This window comes from Chiroxiphia lanceolata, chromosome 7 (assembly GCF_009829145.1).
Source record: "Chiroxiphia lanceolata isolate bChiLan1 chromosome 7, bChiLan1.pri, whole genome shotgun sequence".
NCBI classification, from domain to species: Eukaryota; Metazoa; Chordata; class Aves; order Passeriformes; family Pipridae; genus Chiroxiphia; species Chiroxiphia lanceolata.
Window position 1 is genome coordinate 36,079,967 of NC_045643.1, and position 18,956 is coordinate 36,098,922.

The following is an 18,956-nucleotide window of genomic DNA, read 5'->3' on the forward strand; positions in this document are numbered from 1 at the left end:
CTTATGCTCTGGCATGAACCTATTGGGAAAAAGAACAAAAAAAAAAAATGTGTATTGTGTTCATGCTGGATTTCAGTTTCACCTGGCAATTAATTAAATAGCAAATGAGAGGGTAAAACACGGCTGGTATTTTGCAGCCATCCAAACAACAACTCCACTAGCATGCAGTAATTGATACACTTATACATATTTTAGTGAATATGGTACCTGTGAAATAAAATAACAGGTTCCCTGACTGAGAAGACAAAGGTCTCCATTGAACCACATTGCCACTAAGGTACGTGCATCAACAGGGAGAGCAAAACTATATATTTACTAAAATGAAATAAAGCAAACACCTCTTGGAAGTAAAAAGGCAATTCTGCCAACAAAGTCTTGGTACTTTTGACAAGACCACAGCTAAGATTGGCAGCAAATACGAAAAACAGCAGTGTCTGACCTAAGGTGAGTCTAGTCTATGTCTAGACTTGAGTTTAGTAAGTTGCTTCCTCACATGCCAATGAAGCTGATATAGAAAAACTGTTTGTTGTCTAATGACATGGATCAAACAGGTACCGTGACATGGAAGTGGGTCTTCTTAGCCAACTATCCTCACCTGATTTCTATAACAACCAACTGAAAACAATTAATCACAAATTAAAAAGAAAACTCCACCTCTAGGAGAGGACTGAGTTCTACATCCATTGGTAGGATAGAAACAAACGTTGTTTTTCACGGGTGTGAGTAATGAACATCAAGATGAGGAAACTGAGGCAGAGCTACCCATGCCTTTCCTGAGGGGCCACAGCCAGGATCAGACACCACTGGTTCTTCCATCTGATGACCATGCTGCAGAAAACCCTTCCCAACAGCAGGATGCATTTGCACAGTTATATGTAGGCCACTGAAGTAATTTTTTGTAATATACGAAACGTAACATTTTATGCAGATCCAGTTTTACTGTTTGAATTAAAGTAGTAATGAATTACGGTCCTTCCCCAGGAAACATTTGAGTGAAGCTCCTTCATCCAACCATGACTCTTCTAAATTAACATGGATAGAACTCCCAAGCATGGCCACTGTGGGCTCCTCAGTCTAAATGCCTGCCTGTACCTCCAGTTAATTTACCCACATATTATTTACTTACATGCCTTTCAGTGTGATTATGGTTCCCCCAGATAAGTAGAGACATTTAAATTTTCCGTTTCCTTTTAATTTCCAAATGTTTACAGACTATAGCCTGTTCATTAAACTGTTTACTAAAGCCAACACTTGCTCCACTTTATCAACCTCCTCCACAGTTCTTCGGAGTTTTACTCCATCACAGCTCATCTCTGGGCTGAGAACAAACCACTCCCTTCCCTCTCTGTCAAAACAAATATTCTTGAACACCAGAATCATCACCTCACCCTGCAATGAAGCACCTTTAAATGCAAACAGACCCTTTCTCTTCAAAATCACTACCAAAATACAAACATACACACACTATGTGAGCTTTACTACAGCTGTACTCTTGACTAATTGCTTTGAGGATTTTTCTTAAACCCCTAAATCCCGTTTCCCAAATCAGTACACTGTGTAACTATTCCATGCAATGTGTATTCTTAGATTTGGCTTGCTGTTCCTTGGCATATTATTTTCATATTTATCTACAACAAGTTGCATTTTCAAGCCACTGACTAAATCACCTGTGAGATCCACCTTTTTTCTACAGCTCACCATCCCTTATTGGAGCTGGTCTGGAGACACAACCACAGAAAGTTCAATCACACTCATCCAAATCCACTACCTGTGTTACAAACATCCCTGAGTTAACTCATTCCCATCTCAGTGACTTAGCCACCCTCAGATCCTCTGAGTTTAGCAGTATAAATTTGATATGGCTGAATTCCACACACAGAATCATAGAATCATTAAATGGTTTGAGTTGAAACGGACTTTGGAGTTCCTCCAGTTCCAACCCCCTGCCATGGGCAGGGATGTCTTCCACTATCCCAGGTTGATCCAAGTCCTGTCCAACCTGTCCTTGAACACTTTCAGGGATGGGGTAGTCACAGCTGCTCTGGGTAACCTGTGCCAAGGTCTCACCACCCTCACAGCCAGGAATTTCTTCCTAATATCCAATCTAACCCTGCCCTCTGGCAGTGGGAAGCTATTCCCTCTTGTCCTGTCACTCCAGGCCCTTGTCCAAGTCTCTCTGCAGCTCTCTTGGAGCCCCTTAAGGCACTGGAAGGGGCTTTAAGATCTCCCTGAAGCCTCCTCTCCCCCCGGGATGAAAAATCCCAATTCTCTCAGCCTTTGGTAACAGACCTAAAACTGGCTGGTGGTGGCTCCTCTTAAGTACAGGCACAGACCCACCAGGATATACTTTTATATATTTATGCATGGGAAAAGCTGAAGGAGAAACAGGAATTTGCCCTAAATGTGCAAGTCTGTGACTGCACTGAAAGCACTGATTTACCAAACTAAATTTAACTAACAGATTTTGAAAGATCATTGCCATTATGAAGAACTGCTTGAGGTGTGAGAGGTCAGGCTACCTAGGGAGGCTGTATCCCCCTGCCTGTCTTTAATCTCCCAGCCAATCATCCACTCAATGCACCATTTCTGTTTCTAGAGAGGTTTCCTTCTTAGTTTTCAACCCTTATAAATCTGATCCGTCATTGAAGAATTCCCAATAATATTAGATAAAACTCCACCGATTTCTCTCTGGAATAAACTCTTTAATATCTTTTATTTAAGACATGTGTGTGCAATCAATTCCATGGTATTTACTTGTATTACACACACAGTATTCATCATCTTGACAATTTTTAAAAGTTTTAGAACACCATTTCACTTAACAGTTTGAAAAGAAAAAAAAAAAAAAGAAGAGATTTATTTGATGGTTAACTTTGGAACAAGTTATCTGCATTAACTTCCATTGTTTTGGCATAAAGTAGTTCTGTATATTTTACTAACAACAGTGGAGACATGATAAAGGATGTAGGCAGAGAGCCATAAACAGCTCTCACTGCAACCCATGGTGTTCGTGTAAAGGCATTAATTTTTGGACTTTGATTGGAACACGTCTCTGTGCTCAGCCACTTGGATTTTCCTAAATACAACCCCATATAAAACCTTGTACCTGAATAGAACAATTTCAATGGCGGAAAGAGCATTGTAAATCATGTGTGGTATAAACTTGTCCACATGATTGGAATGATATAATGGATACTGGAGTCCCTAACCACTAGCTAATGTTCTTTATGACACTTAAATAAATGACCTGAAAATAAACTAATAACAACACGAAATCTTCTAAACCTGTTCATGTGTATTTCCCAAAAGCAGGTTGGAGAACGACAATGTCTAGTTAGCACATTTTTTGTGTTTACATTTTCTCCAGAACATTTTTGCTCCAGCTACTCTATTTTTCCTCTTTCAGACTCAAATTAATTCTTCTTTTCTGACACCTTCCATCCAGTACCTGCCTAGATCACAGTCACTTAAAACATCAAGACTTTTCAGGACTTTTACATCACCATGATGGTTATGGAGTAGCAGAGGTGGGGCAAGAGCAGACGTAGGCTTAAAAGACTAGATATAAGGAAGAATTTTTTATATTTTATGTGGCTTTTTATGATGGAGGTGGTAAAGCTGTGGCTGCCCCTCCCCTGGAAGTGTCCAAGGCCAGGTTGGACAGGGCTTGGAGCAACCTGGGATAGTGGAAGGTGTCCCTGCCCATGGCAGGGTAGTGGCATGAGATGATCTTTAAGGTCCCTTCCAACATAAACCATTCCATGATTCTAAAACACAAGCTAGAGAGTTACCACAGTAGAGAGGTCGGATTTAGTGATTGAGAAGGGTGTACCATTTTTCTCAACCTTAGTTACAAAACACATCAGTCATATAAGAAAAATGTCATAGCATTCTATTTTTAATATGGGAGAAGGATTTCATTGTTATTATTAACTTGTGGTAGCGAAATCTTCCACAAGTGAAACTTTCAGGAAAAAAAATTATCGTCAAAGCATAAAAATATTAACACTTTCAACAGATTCTACAAGGTACTGTCCCTTCAATTTAAAAAAAAAAAACATGGAAAATGTTTCACTTTTGTGCATAACTCATATATACTTAAACACCGAAAGTTCAGAACAAACAGTGAGACACTTAGATATCTAATTTTAGTCTCACAACTTGTGTTCAAAACTGTTTTTCTTTTATGTATTCAGATTTTTGAGTCTCTCTAAAACATTGAACAAAAAATTTTAAAACTTTATGAAGACTCTACAGAGAGTAAGCCTTGAAAACCTTCCCTTTTTGCATACTGGGTCTAGATGTTTAGTTAAAAAGACAGGCTAAAAATTAAACTAAGTTCATATACATAATAAAAATTCAATATCCTAAAAATCAGAGTTTCAATCTAACTACTTGCTACTTTGAGTAACAGACATTTTTTAGACTCATAATCTATTTATTATGTATTTTTTTTCATTTATGCCATGAAACCCTGCTCTGAGGAAATCCATGTGCTTTTCCTTGAAGCAGATGTGCGTTTTCCCCTGCTCTTTTGTAATATCTTGCCATGTTCCATTGTACGTGTTTACTTACAGAACTTTATTTGCCTTAATGAAAAATTATTTATGGGGATTGGTTTCTTTTCCACGGCACCAAGAGTCACTTTGTGACACCATTTTGTTAACAACAACAACAACAAAGAAAGGATGGAAGGGCCATGATGTCACTGCTCAATGAATAGAGACCACATTAGAAAGACAAACTGGAGTGCTGGTTTAGGTTAGACCAGCTTATACAACTGTTCTCTACAAATTTTAAGAATGGATATAATATTAAAAAAAAAAATAAATAATTTGCATTAATAAAAATTTGCCATTCTGAAAACATAGTTTATAGTTATAGTTCTGAAAGTGCAATGGATTTTATTATTTACTTATTTATTATATTGCCATTAAAAAGTTTAAAAATAATAAAATAAGAGCAGAGATTCATGGAATGGTTTTGGTTGGAAGGGACCTTAAATATCAACTAGTTCCACCCCCTGCCATGGTCAGGGACACTTTCCACTATCCCAGGTTGCTCCAAGCCCCGTCCAACCTGGCCTTGGACACTTCCAGGGATGGGGCAGCCACAGCTTCTCTGGGCAATTTATTTCAGTCCTTCACCACCCTCACAGGGAAGACTTTCTTCCTATTCTTCCTACTGATAAAAATTGGCCTTTCTGTAAATGTAGTTACATTTGAAAGCAATGTTATAGTTCAGAAAGTGTAGTGGATTTTTTGCTTATTTATGATATTGCCATTAAAAGGTTCAAATATAAAATAAGACAGTCATAATCAGATACATTAGAAACCTTCCCCAGGCCTTAGAGCTGGAGCACAGAGATTTCAGAGCTGCTGTGTTTCCCCCATCACCCATGCACCATCACGGCATAACTTACAATTTCACTGTCTGAGAATTCCCTTTGTTTTTCTTCAATCACGATCACAAATGTCTCTTTGCTAAGTGCTGATATATTTAGCAGAATTTTTGTGACCTAAATCACTACAGAGGTTCATGGAGAGCTGCTGTGACTCTAATACCTGGAGTCCCTTTGGCTTATAATGGCTGTGATCGACTGTCGTTGGCAATAAGTAAAAAAATTCACTTTTGTACTTTCTTTCTTTCTGCTTCCTTGAATTTATCCTGTTCCCAGGCCGAATTTGTTCCTGAAATTACTACAAGTATATGCAAAACTATACATCCATGCACACATATTACTGGCCAAACACTGTAAAAATATAAAAGTTTTTTCAAAACTCACAATTTTGTCCACTCTATTCTAAGAAATAAAAGAAAAAGATCATTAAAGCAGATCTTTGGAGGCCAAACTGGAACAGACAGCAACTCCACTAGTATATACTTACTTTTCATATTTATATATAAAAATATACATTTATATTTTTATGTCTAATATTATGAATCAGCTGATAACAATAAAACTGATGCATTTATATTTACCTACTTCTCAAAAGATTGCAAAAAATTCAAAACTGAGAGGAGAGTTCAGCAAGTCTTTTCTTCACTGTTTTTCTCTACAACTACTGTCACATTTTGCTCTACAGCAAAAAAAGTGTTCCTAAGTGTGGTCGGTGTCTTGAAGCTGTACTACAGTTCAAACCAAAAAGCTCAAAAGAAGATTCCCCAATATTCAGGGAATTTGATATTGGGGTTTATTGAAGTTGTCACATACTTTCAGGGATCTAATTTCACTTTCTGATCTTCAGCAATGGCTGTAATTCTTCATTCAGAAGAGGGAAGAGATTACTTGTCAGCAGTAATCTCTAACACAGATAATGCCATATAAATATTAGGGGCTTATAAGCATGGACAAGGATTAGGAGCAAAGAGGGAGAACAGAAAGAAAACTGAACAGAGCCAAGATTAAGCACTGGGAAGGGCATGGCAAAAGAAAATCCAAGGTCTGCGGCTCAGCTTGCCCTCCCGCAGCAGAATATATCTTTTCCTGGGTAGAATAAGTACAGTTTACACCGATTTCCCTGCTTGCAAACTGCAAGATGTAGAAATATGAAATATTATTTGAGATGTGATCATTATCTTCTCTTTGCTATGACAGAGGAGAAACTCGGGGAACCACCGAGGCTGAAAGGTCTCTGGTCCAACCTTGTGCTCAAAGCCCATCCAGCTGGACCAGGTTGCTCAGAGCCTCATCCAGTCAAATTTTAACTCTCACCAAAGGCCAAGAATGGAGATTTAATATGCAGGCATTAAATATGTGAGAGGTGTTGCTGCCAGCAGGGACTATGAGGTGAACAACAACACGGGAGAGAACTAAAGCTGACCAGGACATCCTCCTTCCTGGCCAGAGAGAAGAACTGGTACGTAACCTACACAATAGATAAACCAGGGGAGGGATCACAAGGTCTGACTTACTTCTGACAAATCAGCCAAAATAATGTTGTTTCAGCAAGAAATTAGCTGAATGCAACAATCCTGTCACTTCAGTGGTGTGTCTGAATAGCAGGCAGGATCCAGAGATGCTCCTATAGGAAACAGGTTGGATCCAGATCAGCCACGGGCAGTTGGCTTTGACCCAACTTGGTCCATGAGAGTGGGGAAGGAAGATGAGACAAGCAGGAGAGATGCCAACAGCAAACACAGTAGAAGAGAAACAGGTTAATTCTCACTTTCCTCAAACAATAACTTCCACCTATTTTTCCAAATAATTTCTGAGTGAAATCCCTCAATATCCAGAATTCGTATCTGACACTGTCAAAAATTTCCACTTTTAATTAACATTTACACTTTTCTTTCCAACCTAGTTTCACTCTCATTCAACAACACTTCTATTTGTTTATTCACTAAGATGCCATACCTGTAGCTCAATCTCAGGAGGATGGTCAAACTGATTTCTTAACCTTCCCTTAAATATTACATTTGAATTCCTAAATTAAGATCACTGTTCCAGGTGCACTGTAAAACCCACACCCCACATGACCAGGACTTTAAAAATTTTAGAGTGTTCTTCAACTCTTATTCATAGAATTACAGAATGGGTTGGAAGGATTAAAAGACCACCCAGTTTCAAACCCCCTGCCATGGGCAGGGACACCTTCCACTAGCCCAGGTTGCTCCAAGCCCCATCCAACCCGGCTTTGAACACTCCCAGGGATGGGGCAGCCACAGTTTCTTTGGGCAACCTGTGCCAGTGTGTCAGAAATTATTCCCCAAAGTCCATGGAAAGGTACTACCTTCCAAAACACAAGGCTGGAGTAAAATTATGCAAAACAGGAACAAAGGCAGGTGAAACTATCCCTGGAAGTCTAAGCTTCCCTGGCATTCAGTCCTCTGTGCTGCTGCTCTTGTTAGACATAATTTCAGCCAAAAGCATGTCTAGCCTAACTCAGTATTTGTGGGATTAGTCCATTTTGTTACCTATTTGCTCCTGACAAATGACTTCAACAATATCTTAAGCACTTTAGGTCAGAAAAACAAAATAATCAGAGAGTGATCACTCTGCATTTTAATTCCAGAAGGGAGATCTTGGACTCACAGAAGTCAAAGACAAACTTGTCTTTGACATCAAGCGAGACTGAGTTTGACCCTAAATATATTATTTCTGAGTTCACATCTTCAATTCCCTGAGATCCTTTAACACTAAATATGAGAATCTGTGCAGTTATAATTGCTAAGACCATCGTTCTCCACAAATGAAATGGTGATAATTTAAAAACTCCTCAGAAAGATGGTAATGAACTACAATACATATTTTATAACGCAGGTGAAAATAACTTATGCATTATTTTGTGCAAGATATGAAAACATGGATTAATTGATAGTTCAGAAAAAAAGTAATTTTCTCTATAATTAAACGCTGACTGTGTAGATCTGCTGCACCAACATCACAAAGTAACTCTGGGAGCCCTAAGAGTCCTCTTGATAACAACTGCCAGAAATTCAGAAATTGTTGACTTAAGTTCTGCTTCTGCAGAAGTTCAAAAGAATGAATTACACTATGGGGAAAAAAGTTAGGCTTCTGAGAATTGCAAGGTTTTTAAGGTTCTTTAGGATTCTAAAGGATTGGTCATGTTCATTAGTGCTTCCTGAAACAGAAAAAAAAACCCAACTCGTCTCTCAAGTGTTTATTTAGAAAATGCAAATTTCACACAGAGCTACACACAATGCAGAATCTCCTCTTGCTAAACACAACTGGAAACGGGTGTTTGAAAACTGATCATCTTTTTTTTTTTTTTTTTTTTTTTAATTAAACTAATACCAGGATCCTGTAACATATAATTTCCTGTTTTGTGGAACTACTTCTAATCAGGATATATAGGATGGATGTCCCCTTTAAACAGGCTGCTCTGCAACATACGCAATGCAGAAGGGAGTGCTATCATAACACTTCAATAGTTAAGTGACTTTATGAGAAAAATACTTCCAAATGTTTCCTAAAACCTTCCAAACCGCACCAAAGAACATTATCGTAATATTATGTTTCCCCATGGCCTCCAATATTTAAGCTTGCTATTCTCGAAATGATACTTGGATGAAAAATATAAGTTTATGTAATGTATAAATTGTTCCTAGAAGTAAAGCTGCCTTTAAAATAAGTCCGTATAGATGTCAGATATTTTACATTTTCAATAGCCTTTCTGTATTAATTGAAGAAATGGCATGGCAGTGCTTTGGGCTGCAGGGGAATAATCTGTATTTTAAAACTGAGCAGTCACTGTGTGATCTTATTCCTCGCAAACACTGAGAACAATAACTGTCCTGACCGATTACATATCAAGTTACCCTTAATAGATATCCATATTTCTTGTGCAGTATACATAATCCATATAAACTGTACACCATATATCAATACCATATTCCAGCGAATCCACCATCAAAGAGTTCGTTTATAGTAGGTTTTCATTTGACTGGGGGTTGTAACGTTCTGTGCAATCATATCCCAACCATTTCAGGGATTTTGCCAGCAAGCTGCTTTTTGGCAGATTATTGGCAGTACATATTGGCAACAAAGTAGTGCAACTAAGCCCTTCTTATAACTTACAGGTAAATAATGATTTTAATAAATTTATGTAAAATGTTCCACTTGCTTACATCTGGTTTTGATAATTCGCTCGCCTGCGCAAATGCAAACTTCTGTGTGTTTCTCTGGAAAGCACATTTTTCACCTGAATTATTTAATGTTTTCTCAGGTACCCCAATACATAAGCAATGAAGCCTGCTTTCATTTGGAGGCTTAACTGAAGAAAGTTTTCTCTGAAAAAGCTACGCAAATTAATTAAAAATAACAATCGTACGCACAGAAAAATTTAAAACACACTTTGTCCATAATACAACATTCAAATAGTAAGACACGCTCATTTTTGGGCTATTGTGGAGCTAATGCAGCCACAGGCCATTCAAATTGTATGGTCCAGTCAACTGGCTCTGGCCCTCAGGATCACATAATGTAGAGATTTTGACCTCCATTTCAAAATGTGTCATTAGATTAATTTGCATCTTGTTTTTGCAGCACAACCAAAGTTTAAATTTGAATGTCTACTAGGCAGTATGGCCTAGAGGAAATTCCAAATTTTAATCCCACTTTTGCCAGTGTCCCATTCATTGTTCAAACTTCAGAAGTCTCTTTCCACCTCTAGAACTAGAATGGCAGTAACTCTGCCCACTAAAAGATCAATTTTTTTTCAAAAGGTCTAAAAATATTAATACTACTAACAGCAATGTCATTACAGGAGAAAAACACCCTCAAAAACCTTGGACACCCTTTTTCTGGTATAAATCAGTTTGACAGTGATGCTGATGTAAGATCCCCGATCATCTGCCTTTCAGCATCTGGGTGCCAGGAGAATCCCTGGGGAGCCTGTATCTCTGAATTCTGTAAAACACTTGTGGCCCATCACTGAGCTACCTATGATATTAAAGTCAGCAAAATAAAAAGAGAGAGATGCAGTTTTGTGTTAGAAAAAGGAAAAAAGAGCATCGACATGAACAGCACTGCTACCCTTACAAGCTGAGTTACCAGTCTGGTGACAGATCTGCACGATGGACAACAGCAAGGATGGTGCCTACTCCGTAAGGAGACACTAGTTTGTGAGCAGCTTGAGCAGGACATGGCCATGGATTGGGTTGGACCTGAGCTGACCTGGTTCCAAATCCCCTGCCATGGGCAGGGACACCTCCCGCTATCCCAGGTTGCTCCAAGCCCCATCCAACCTGGCCTTGGACACTTCCAGGGATCCAGGGGCAGCCACAGCTTCTCTGGGCAACCTGTGCCAGGACGTCACCACCCTCATAGCAAAGAATTTCTTTCTAATATCCCATCTATCCCTGCCCTCTGGCAGTGGGAAGCCATTCCCTCTGTCCTGTCCCTCCATCCCTTGTCCCCAGTCCCTCTCCAGCTCTCCTGGAGCCCCTTTAGGCACTGGAAGGGACTCTCAAGTCTCTCTGGAGCCTTCTCTTCTCCAGGTGAACACCCCCAGCTCTCCCAGCCTGGCTCCAGAGCAGAGGGGCTCCAGCCCTTGGAGTATCCTGGTGATAATTATCACCAGTTGCCCCTGTGCTACTCATGCCTTTCACTCCACATGCTGGGATCACACATTCAGCCTCTGGAACACATATCTGTGATTAGGAGAAGCAATATACTTCAAAAGGTTTAACAAGGCCAGTGTCCATTCTGCTCTGTTTGTGGATACATCTCAGAATTATATTAAATAATTGCTCTGAATAGGGCCTGTAATGAATAGGGAACAATTAATTAAACATGAGATTTTACTTGTGACCAATTCAGCCTAGAACTTGCTTGCTGGTTTTGAGCATTTATTCATTCATGGAGCTGGCAGTTCAGGATTTTGTAAGGCTTGGCAACATGGTTAAAACTCCCTCAAGAAATTCTCGTTGAGATCTATTGGCCATGCTGGTACAACTCACTGCTGCTATAGTGGGCTTGCTTTTAATTTGATCTGTTTCATGGATTCAGTATCCTTCCAGCACGTTAGAAACCTAAGGGCATATATTTGTATTGTTTAAAGGCAGGAAATTCTGTGAACTGAAATGAGAACATATCCCTTTTGCCTTTACGGACTTTTGTTATTTTCTTTTCCTTTTGGGGTTTTTGGAAACAAAACCAGTGAAAGTTGAAAGTTTTGAACAATAGCAAATTACTTTCAAGGAAAAAAAAAAGTAAAATACCAAGTATACTTTTATAACGTTATTCATACACTTTGTATATATGTAAATTGCACTTATCCAAGCATCAGAAAATAACAATTCACAGCGGGGCCTTATGTTGCAACAGGATCATACTGGTTTTGTCATAAAAGACTGTGGACTTTGCTGTTTTATTCCTTTACTACCTTGTATTAACTTGTACCCCACTGACTTCATGACAGAGCTGACTTGTTTCATGCTAACCACAGAACTAGGGCAATCACATTCCTATTGTAAGGAGGAAAACTACCAATCTTTGCAGCTCTTTAACTCCTTGTCCAAAGAGTCCCACAGCCTTTCTTTAGTTGATGCAAAAAGCAGGTCTGAATTTTGGGACAGGAAGTGAGAACTGGTGGAAGATGAACAAGGATATATAACCTGCTAAAATTAAAGAGTTAGGCCGATACTGCCTTTTAGACAACTACAGCAGCAAACTTTCTTACAGCAGTTCTGTACTACTTAGGGAAGGACTGGAGGCAGAGGGGCTGCATTAGCACAGAGACCTGATCCCAGCAGGATGCATCAATCCTAGTGCAGTGCTGCACAAATACATCCACACTGTTTTTGGTGCTTAGACCAGCTCGGTACCTTTATTGCACATAATGAATTACACTGTACTACTTAATAAGAAGAGGGTTATAGGTTATAGCCATGGTTATGGCTCTCTGGAATACTCCTGCCTCGTGACAGAGTGCAGAGATTCAACTAAGTCTGCAAGAAAACTTGCTGGAGGACAGCTCATGTGCCACAACCTCAAGTGCAGCCATTTCAGCAAGAGCCTGAACACTTACCCAGCACTTAGCCAGCGGCTCTCCCTGCATGCAGCGCACAACGAGCTGACTGTTCCTATCACACCAGCTTAATGGCTAAATATAAATTACAGTGGGATGCAGAGCTTGAGAGAGACATTTGACACCCAAGAGTCTGCCTGGCCACTGGATCTCTCCTAGCTAGTGTTTCTTCACCCACTAATCCCTCTTCCTGGACAGCAGCGATTGTGACACTGGAGAGCTGCAGGACTTGGGTTTGTTTGCTTTCATTTGGCACAGTGCTTCATGCCCATCTCTTCTATTCTTGGAGGTTACAACAACTGAAGCAGGGATCATAACAAGACACAATCAATCATCATAATAAATACAGTTCAGCTGCTTCCATGGAGTCAAAGCCTTTGGAGAAGAAGACTCTTAGTAAGAGATTTGAAAGAACATGAAGAAGCGGCTTTACTCTAAGTGCTCACAGCAATGACTTCCAAAGGAACACTCCTGACCATCAACCCTGGGGAATAAAGAGCTGAAGGATACTCATGTTCATTCATGGACTCTCTCACTTCTACATAAAAGCAAAGAGATCCATAACAACCAGCTGTAAAACTTCTGTGGTCTTTCCTGCAGAGGTGGGTGATGAAGAGAAAGGCTTGGCTACCACCCAGACATCACAGGGTTCATCACCTTCCCTATGGAAAAGGCAGGGATCCAAAACTTATCACCAATGATAACCACAAGTACCCCAACTGTTCTTCTCCCCTGAACACTTCTCTTATTCAGTGTACACTAATTCAACAGTTTTGCCCAAGTGCTCAAAGCACAACTGATGTTATATTTTGAAACATCACAGCATACAGATGTTTAAATCATCTATTCAACATGCTTATACAGAACAAATCAGAAGCCACCAGTTTACAAGTCCTGCCTACCTTACATTCAGCTCTTCTGAAAATGTAGTTAAAGATTCTTAGGGCGAAAATCACGACTAAGTTCATGAACTGCCTCGAAAAATTGGCTGTGACACCACTTATTAAAAGTTATGATAAAGTAGAAGGTCCAACCAAAAGGAGCAGATGCACTGTTTGCTAAGTTGTAGCTGCAGACAGAATTTTTGGTGCCAAGATCAAAAGAACAAGGTGTTCAAATAAATGGCATTTTATTTTGATCCTATTATTCTATACGAGCTCGAGGAGAGATCAAAGGAAAAAGCACCCAGGTTTCACTATTAACACTTAACATAACTCAAGTCGGAAAATCCTTTCCAGATTGCCAGTGCAATTTAAAGCCCAGCACATTTTTGTTGTTCTGTTAGGTTAATATACCTGGAGGCACGGGTTTGATTCCTTGACCACCTTTTCCATTGTGGAAAATTGCTTCTGTTATACATAATTTCAGTTATTTTCATTTTTACGACAGCAAAGACACCCCGGCTCTGGGAAGTGCACTGATTTGGGTTGTACCCACTGTCCTGGAGAGCCAGGCTGCCCTGAAGTGGTGACAATATATTACTGACTGGGAAATTCAATACCATTGGAGTCAAGTACTAAAGTGTGGCTCAGTCCCTGCCAAAGCATACCAGCTTCCACTCAGAATGTAAACAAACCTAATGGGCCTTTCAAATATCTAAAAGTTCCTCCTGATAGCTGGCAAGAATAAATGCGCTTTAATATGTTCTATTGCTTATTATGACATTATCCAGGACTACTACTATTAATTAATGGTTCCATTGCCTCTCTTAGCACCCAGTGGTTTTGCATAAAGAAAAAATAGTAACATATTGTATTTCTTACAACGCCAAACTATGCCCAACTAATTTTAATATTCATGCTTTCTTTGAATGGAAGCTTCTCATTGACGATTCAGTAACTTCAGTAAGGGCAGATACTTCAGAATTGCACTTCCACTGAATTTCTTTGACTTTGATTTCTAGGACTGCAGAAAGCTGCTAATAAACAGGTATCGCTTATCAGACTACCTCTGGAAAAATCAGCAATCAAGCATTCATAAGAGGAAAAAAGAGTGCATGTCCTTCCCTTCCTTGCCACCCCGTCCTCACTTGCTATTAAAGCATTTGAGCTAAAAAGTTGTTCCAAAGTTTATTGTAAATGCCAAAAAGTGGGCACCGATCCCACAGGAGCTGGCTCAGCTATGGCCCCCACCATTTTATCCAAATCTGTCCAAGGAGTAAGTTTTGGGTGGTAGTTTTGGGGTTGAGTTTTATTTTTGTCTTAATGTTAGTAGATTGTCAGAGGTGAGGAGAGGTGAGGAGGTGGCAAGTCATGACTTTGGGAACTCACACAAGTGAGCTGTGCCCTAGAGTGAACATGACAATTATGGGTTAAACGAGGGAAAAACATCTCATGCACAGTCAGAATATGTTCATGTTACACACAGCAGCCAGCTGGCTATAAATCCAAGAAGTAAGCTGGAAAGCTTTAGAGTTTAAATGGATGAATACAGATATAGATGGAAGAACAGTAGTTTGTCCCCATATGAATGGCTTTTAACTGAAAAGAGTGGATTGCTTTCACGAGGGTTTGCCAGAAGAGTAACCTTGTTGAGAGGAAAAAAAGAATAAGTCTGATGATTGGGACATTCCATATATTTATAGTTTCTATTTTGTTTTGAGACAGAGAAGTCTGATTCAGCGTGTCTGAACAATTATAACACGACTTTACAAGCAGGTGTTCCAGTAAACAGGGACACAAGTTCCTTAATAACACCTCTGCAGCTGATGATCTGTAAACAGGATTACTCTATTAATTTATTTCAGATTCAAATTACCATGAGCTGAGCTGTGAGAAGCCATGGACTATTTGTCTCTCCATACTTCCAGCTCCAAGTAGGGTAAGCTATAATCTTCTCTATACATTTGCATCACTGAGCCCATGGCCAACAATCCCACCCGTGCACAGATACACCAGACCACCCCGAAGTTGCTAAACCAACACCTTCCTGGCAGGCACACAGGATGACAGAGGCATTTCTGAGACTTTTTTTCACTGTTTAGTAAATAAAGCTGACTAGAAAAACCTTCCGGATTACAGACCCAAGAAATGTCCTAAAAGGTTTTCATAAATGGATGAACCTGAACGACTTGGGGTTGACCCTTGCAGGACCAGGAGCTGGACTTCAGTGATCCTTGTGAGTCCCTTCCAACTAGGATATCGAATGATTCTTCAGCTTTCTAGAAGTCTAGTTACCTTGCCTGAACATTTTGGGATCTTAGCAAGATGCACACTTGTTCTTTCTCTGTTCCACCTGAGGCAGATGCAACTCACTCTTGAATCCAAAAACAGAGCTCTGGTTCTTACTTATCAGCTAAATATCAAATATCAGCTAAACTTTAAAGGTATAAAGGAACATCACATTCATAATCTATGCTCATATTAATTTATATGTTACATATATATATATGTTTTTCAAAAACTTTCTGGTGTTTAAAAGTGGCTGCAAGCTCATGGGTTTGATGTACTCACTGTTGACAGAATCAGATGGGAACTGTAGGAAGACTGATAACAGCTTTGCTCCCCAAAACCTTTCTCCTGTGTCTCTGAACTGACTGAATGGGAACTGAGAGGGAAAAGAACAAAGATTTGCTGTTCTTTACAGTCACGCAACGAAAGTGTAGGTTAAGTACAGGAAGTATTTGCAGATTCCAGATATTCTGTGGACCTTTGTTGCTTTTCCTTGCATTCAGATCTAATCTCAGCCCCTGCACAGAGCTGGACTTTCATGTTCTGCGGTCCTTCACTAAGAGAAAACCCAACCCACTGTGACACTCAGGGCAAAGTGGACTCAAGACACAAATTTTAACTTTAGCCTTCTGTAGGCATTTATCCATGCTAGTGCATTATGGAAAAAATGTTTCACCAAGAAGAGATGGCTTAAAGTACACTAATGAATAAACTAATAAACATATTTAATATATACTCATAGTACAACACACCTACAAACTGACAAGATAGAGCTAAAACTTTTAGAAGAAGTTTGGATAAATAGCTGGATGTTGCACACCAAATATAACACCATTGTGTGATCTTTAAGCTTCAGGGGTATAAAATCACTGAGTGTTTCTTTTTTTTTTTCTCCTACCAAATATGTATTTACCTCCAACTGACTCAAGTCACCATTAATAACTACCAAGATATTTTTAGGAGGTCCTTCAAACAGAAGGGTAGTACTCTTACTAAGCAGTAAATTGTGTTTGTTTCTTTAGCTTCAATCAAGCATCAATTTTGGATTATTTGTCTGAAGTCAGAATTCTTAAAATATGCCCTTTTTTTATAGAACCAATTTCTGGAGGAAAAATAAAATCCTCTCCACAATTTGAGTGCAATCAGCTATTCTAATATCACTGGCTCTGATTTGGAGGTAAGGTTATGATCAGATGTATTTAAGGAGCACTGTATGATTAATTTAAGAGGTGTCCCACCAGTATTCACATGAATAAGCATAAACAACATTGTTTTACTTTTGTTATGCTGCTGTATCACCTCTCATTCTCAGAAACCTGCTTGTTTCACAGTTCTGAATTTTGCAGGAGAAGGGCTCACAGCAGGATAGGCAACTCAAATTTGTCAATCAGCAATATCTGGCATTGAAAATAGTTCTGAATATGAATAGGAAAATATCTGGCTGTCAAATACTCAGAAGAATTCTATGCCAAAGCATTGCTAGGGAAATTTCCAGCTCTCACAAGAGCATTCAGCTAATTCCTGATGAATCATCTGCACCTTTGGGTGCTTACTGGAAGTGCATTCCTCCTTTTCCTTTATTTTCCTTTGTGAAGAAAACAGAAAATGGAACTCTCACCAGAAAATAAGAAAAACATTAACCTCTAAGTCCCTTGGATTTTGGTAAACAGTGAGATCACTGGAAATCTTAGCTTCTGCATATGAATTAGAGGAGAATAATGGGACTGAGCAAAAAGTCATGGACTATGTTCATCAATATGTGCCTTTTATGTAAACTAGATTGTTAATTGAAAACCCATTTTCAGAGTCTCTTAAGAGGCAATCACCTTAAAATTAATCAAAGTTCTGTTTCCTCGTTGTTTTTTTAATGGGGTTTGTGCTCCTTTGGATGCTCAGAAAATTGCTTGGAGCAGAGACTGGAGCCAGAAGCTTTGGAGTTCATGTCTGAGAGTTCATCTTTCCCAGGGGGGATGAGCCTGAGCAAAAGGAGGCTCAGGGGGGACCTTACTGCTCTGTGCAAATCCCTGACAGGAGGCTGTAGCCAGGTGGAGGTCAGGCTCTGCTCCCAGGGAACAAGTGACAAGAGGAAATGCCCTCAAGTTGTGCCAGGGGAGGTTTACGTTGGATAGGAGAGAAAATGTCTCCAATGAAAGGGTGGTCAGCATTGGAACAGGCTGCCCAGGGCAGTGGTGGAGTCCCCATCCCTGGAGAGATTTAAAAGACATGTAGATGTGGCACTGGGGACATGGGTTAGCGGTGGGCTTGACAGTGTTGGAGGAAAAAAGTGCCTTCAATGCCTAGTAATGACTCGTTAAAAAAATAATTTCATACTAGTAGCACAGTGATAGATATCAAAGGTGAAAATTTGCCATGATTTTGCACTTAAAGAGCTTGAAAAGATCTTCAAACAGCAAAGAGGAAAGGTCTGTATTTGTCTACAGATGTATTTTCTTAACATTTTTTTTCATCAGTTTATTTCAGCAAGAACGTCAACTTAAATTTTTCAGTGTCTTCAAGGACCTTATTTCATGAATTTGTAGAAAAGGCAGAAAAGTATATATAAATGTTTTAAAAGCAGCCAGGAATACGAGCAAGAGTTTTTGTGGAAACAGTGCCATTAGATTTAAAATGCCAAACACTCAAATTACTTCTGACACATTTGATCTGAGTCGCTTTTGAATTTGCACCTACAAACAATAAAAAATACTGGTTCTGAAGGAGACTGATTATTTCCTTTGCAATATTTTACCACAGAGAAGTTATTCTCTCTTTCTCCCAGATCTGACAGCCATTCAAATGCCCTGGGTTTGCTGCACACTAAACTAGTAATATGATCTCTACGTGGAAACACCCCTCAAAAACAGTTTCTCCTGTCAATTCTCAGTAACTGCATTCGATAACAAGCGTGACTATTGAACTCTGAAAATATCAATGTTCAGTCGTCTTCCTGAGCTTACACGTCCCAGCTGCAGGGAATAAAGATGCTGAAAGACCGCGATCTCTCCCCATCGTTTCGATGTTTATCATAACCCTTTGTGATATTTAATTGGCACTGCTTTCTGCTCCTTCATTTCCAAAAGGGATGAATCACAGAGACTCGGTCTTCCAGGAACCAACCACTTGAGCTATTCTCTGCACTTCCTTCAACTGCTCCTCGACCGCAGCCAGCCCTTTGATTGACCCCACCTTTAATCAGTGTTCAACTGGAGAGTCTCAGCTAAAACGGGTATTAAGCCTTCTGAGAAGAGAATGACTAATCAACACCTAAAAGCCAGAATTGTGACAGCAAACT

At 39.5% G+C, this 18,956-nt stretch overlaps 1 protein-coding gene across 13 annotated transcripts in view; it reads right to left on the minus strand.

The window, feature by feature from the left end:
• Positions 1-18,956, minus strand: part of GTDC1 (glycosyltransferase like domain containing 1) — a 179,272-nt gene that overhangs the window by 37,084 nt on the left and 123,232 nt on the right. For all 13 annotated transcript variants that reach the window (XM_032693233.1, XM_032693229.1, XM_032693222.1 and 10 more), the window contains one exon: positions 1-19. This exon is cut by the window's left edge and continues 341 nt beyond it. In XM_032693233.1, coding sequence (XP_032549124.1) covers positions 1-19 — 19 coding nt within the window. The remainder of the gene's footprint in view (positions 20-18,956) is intronic.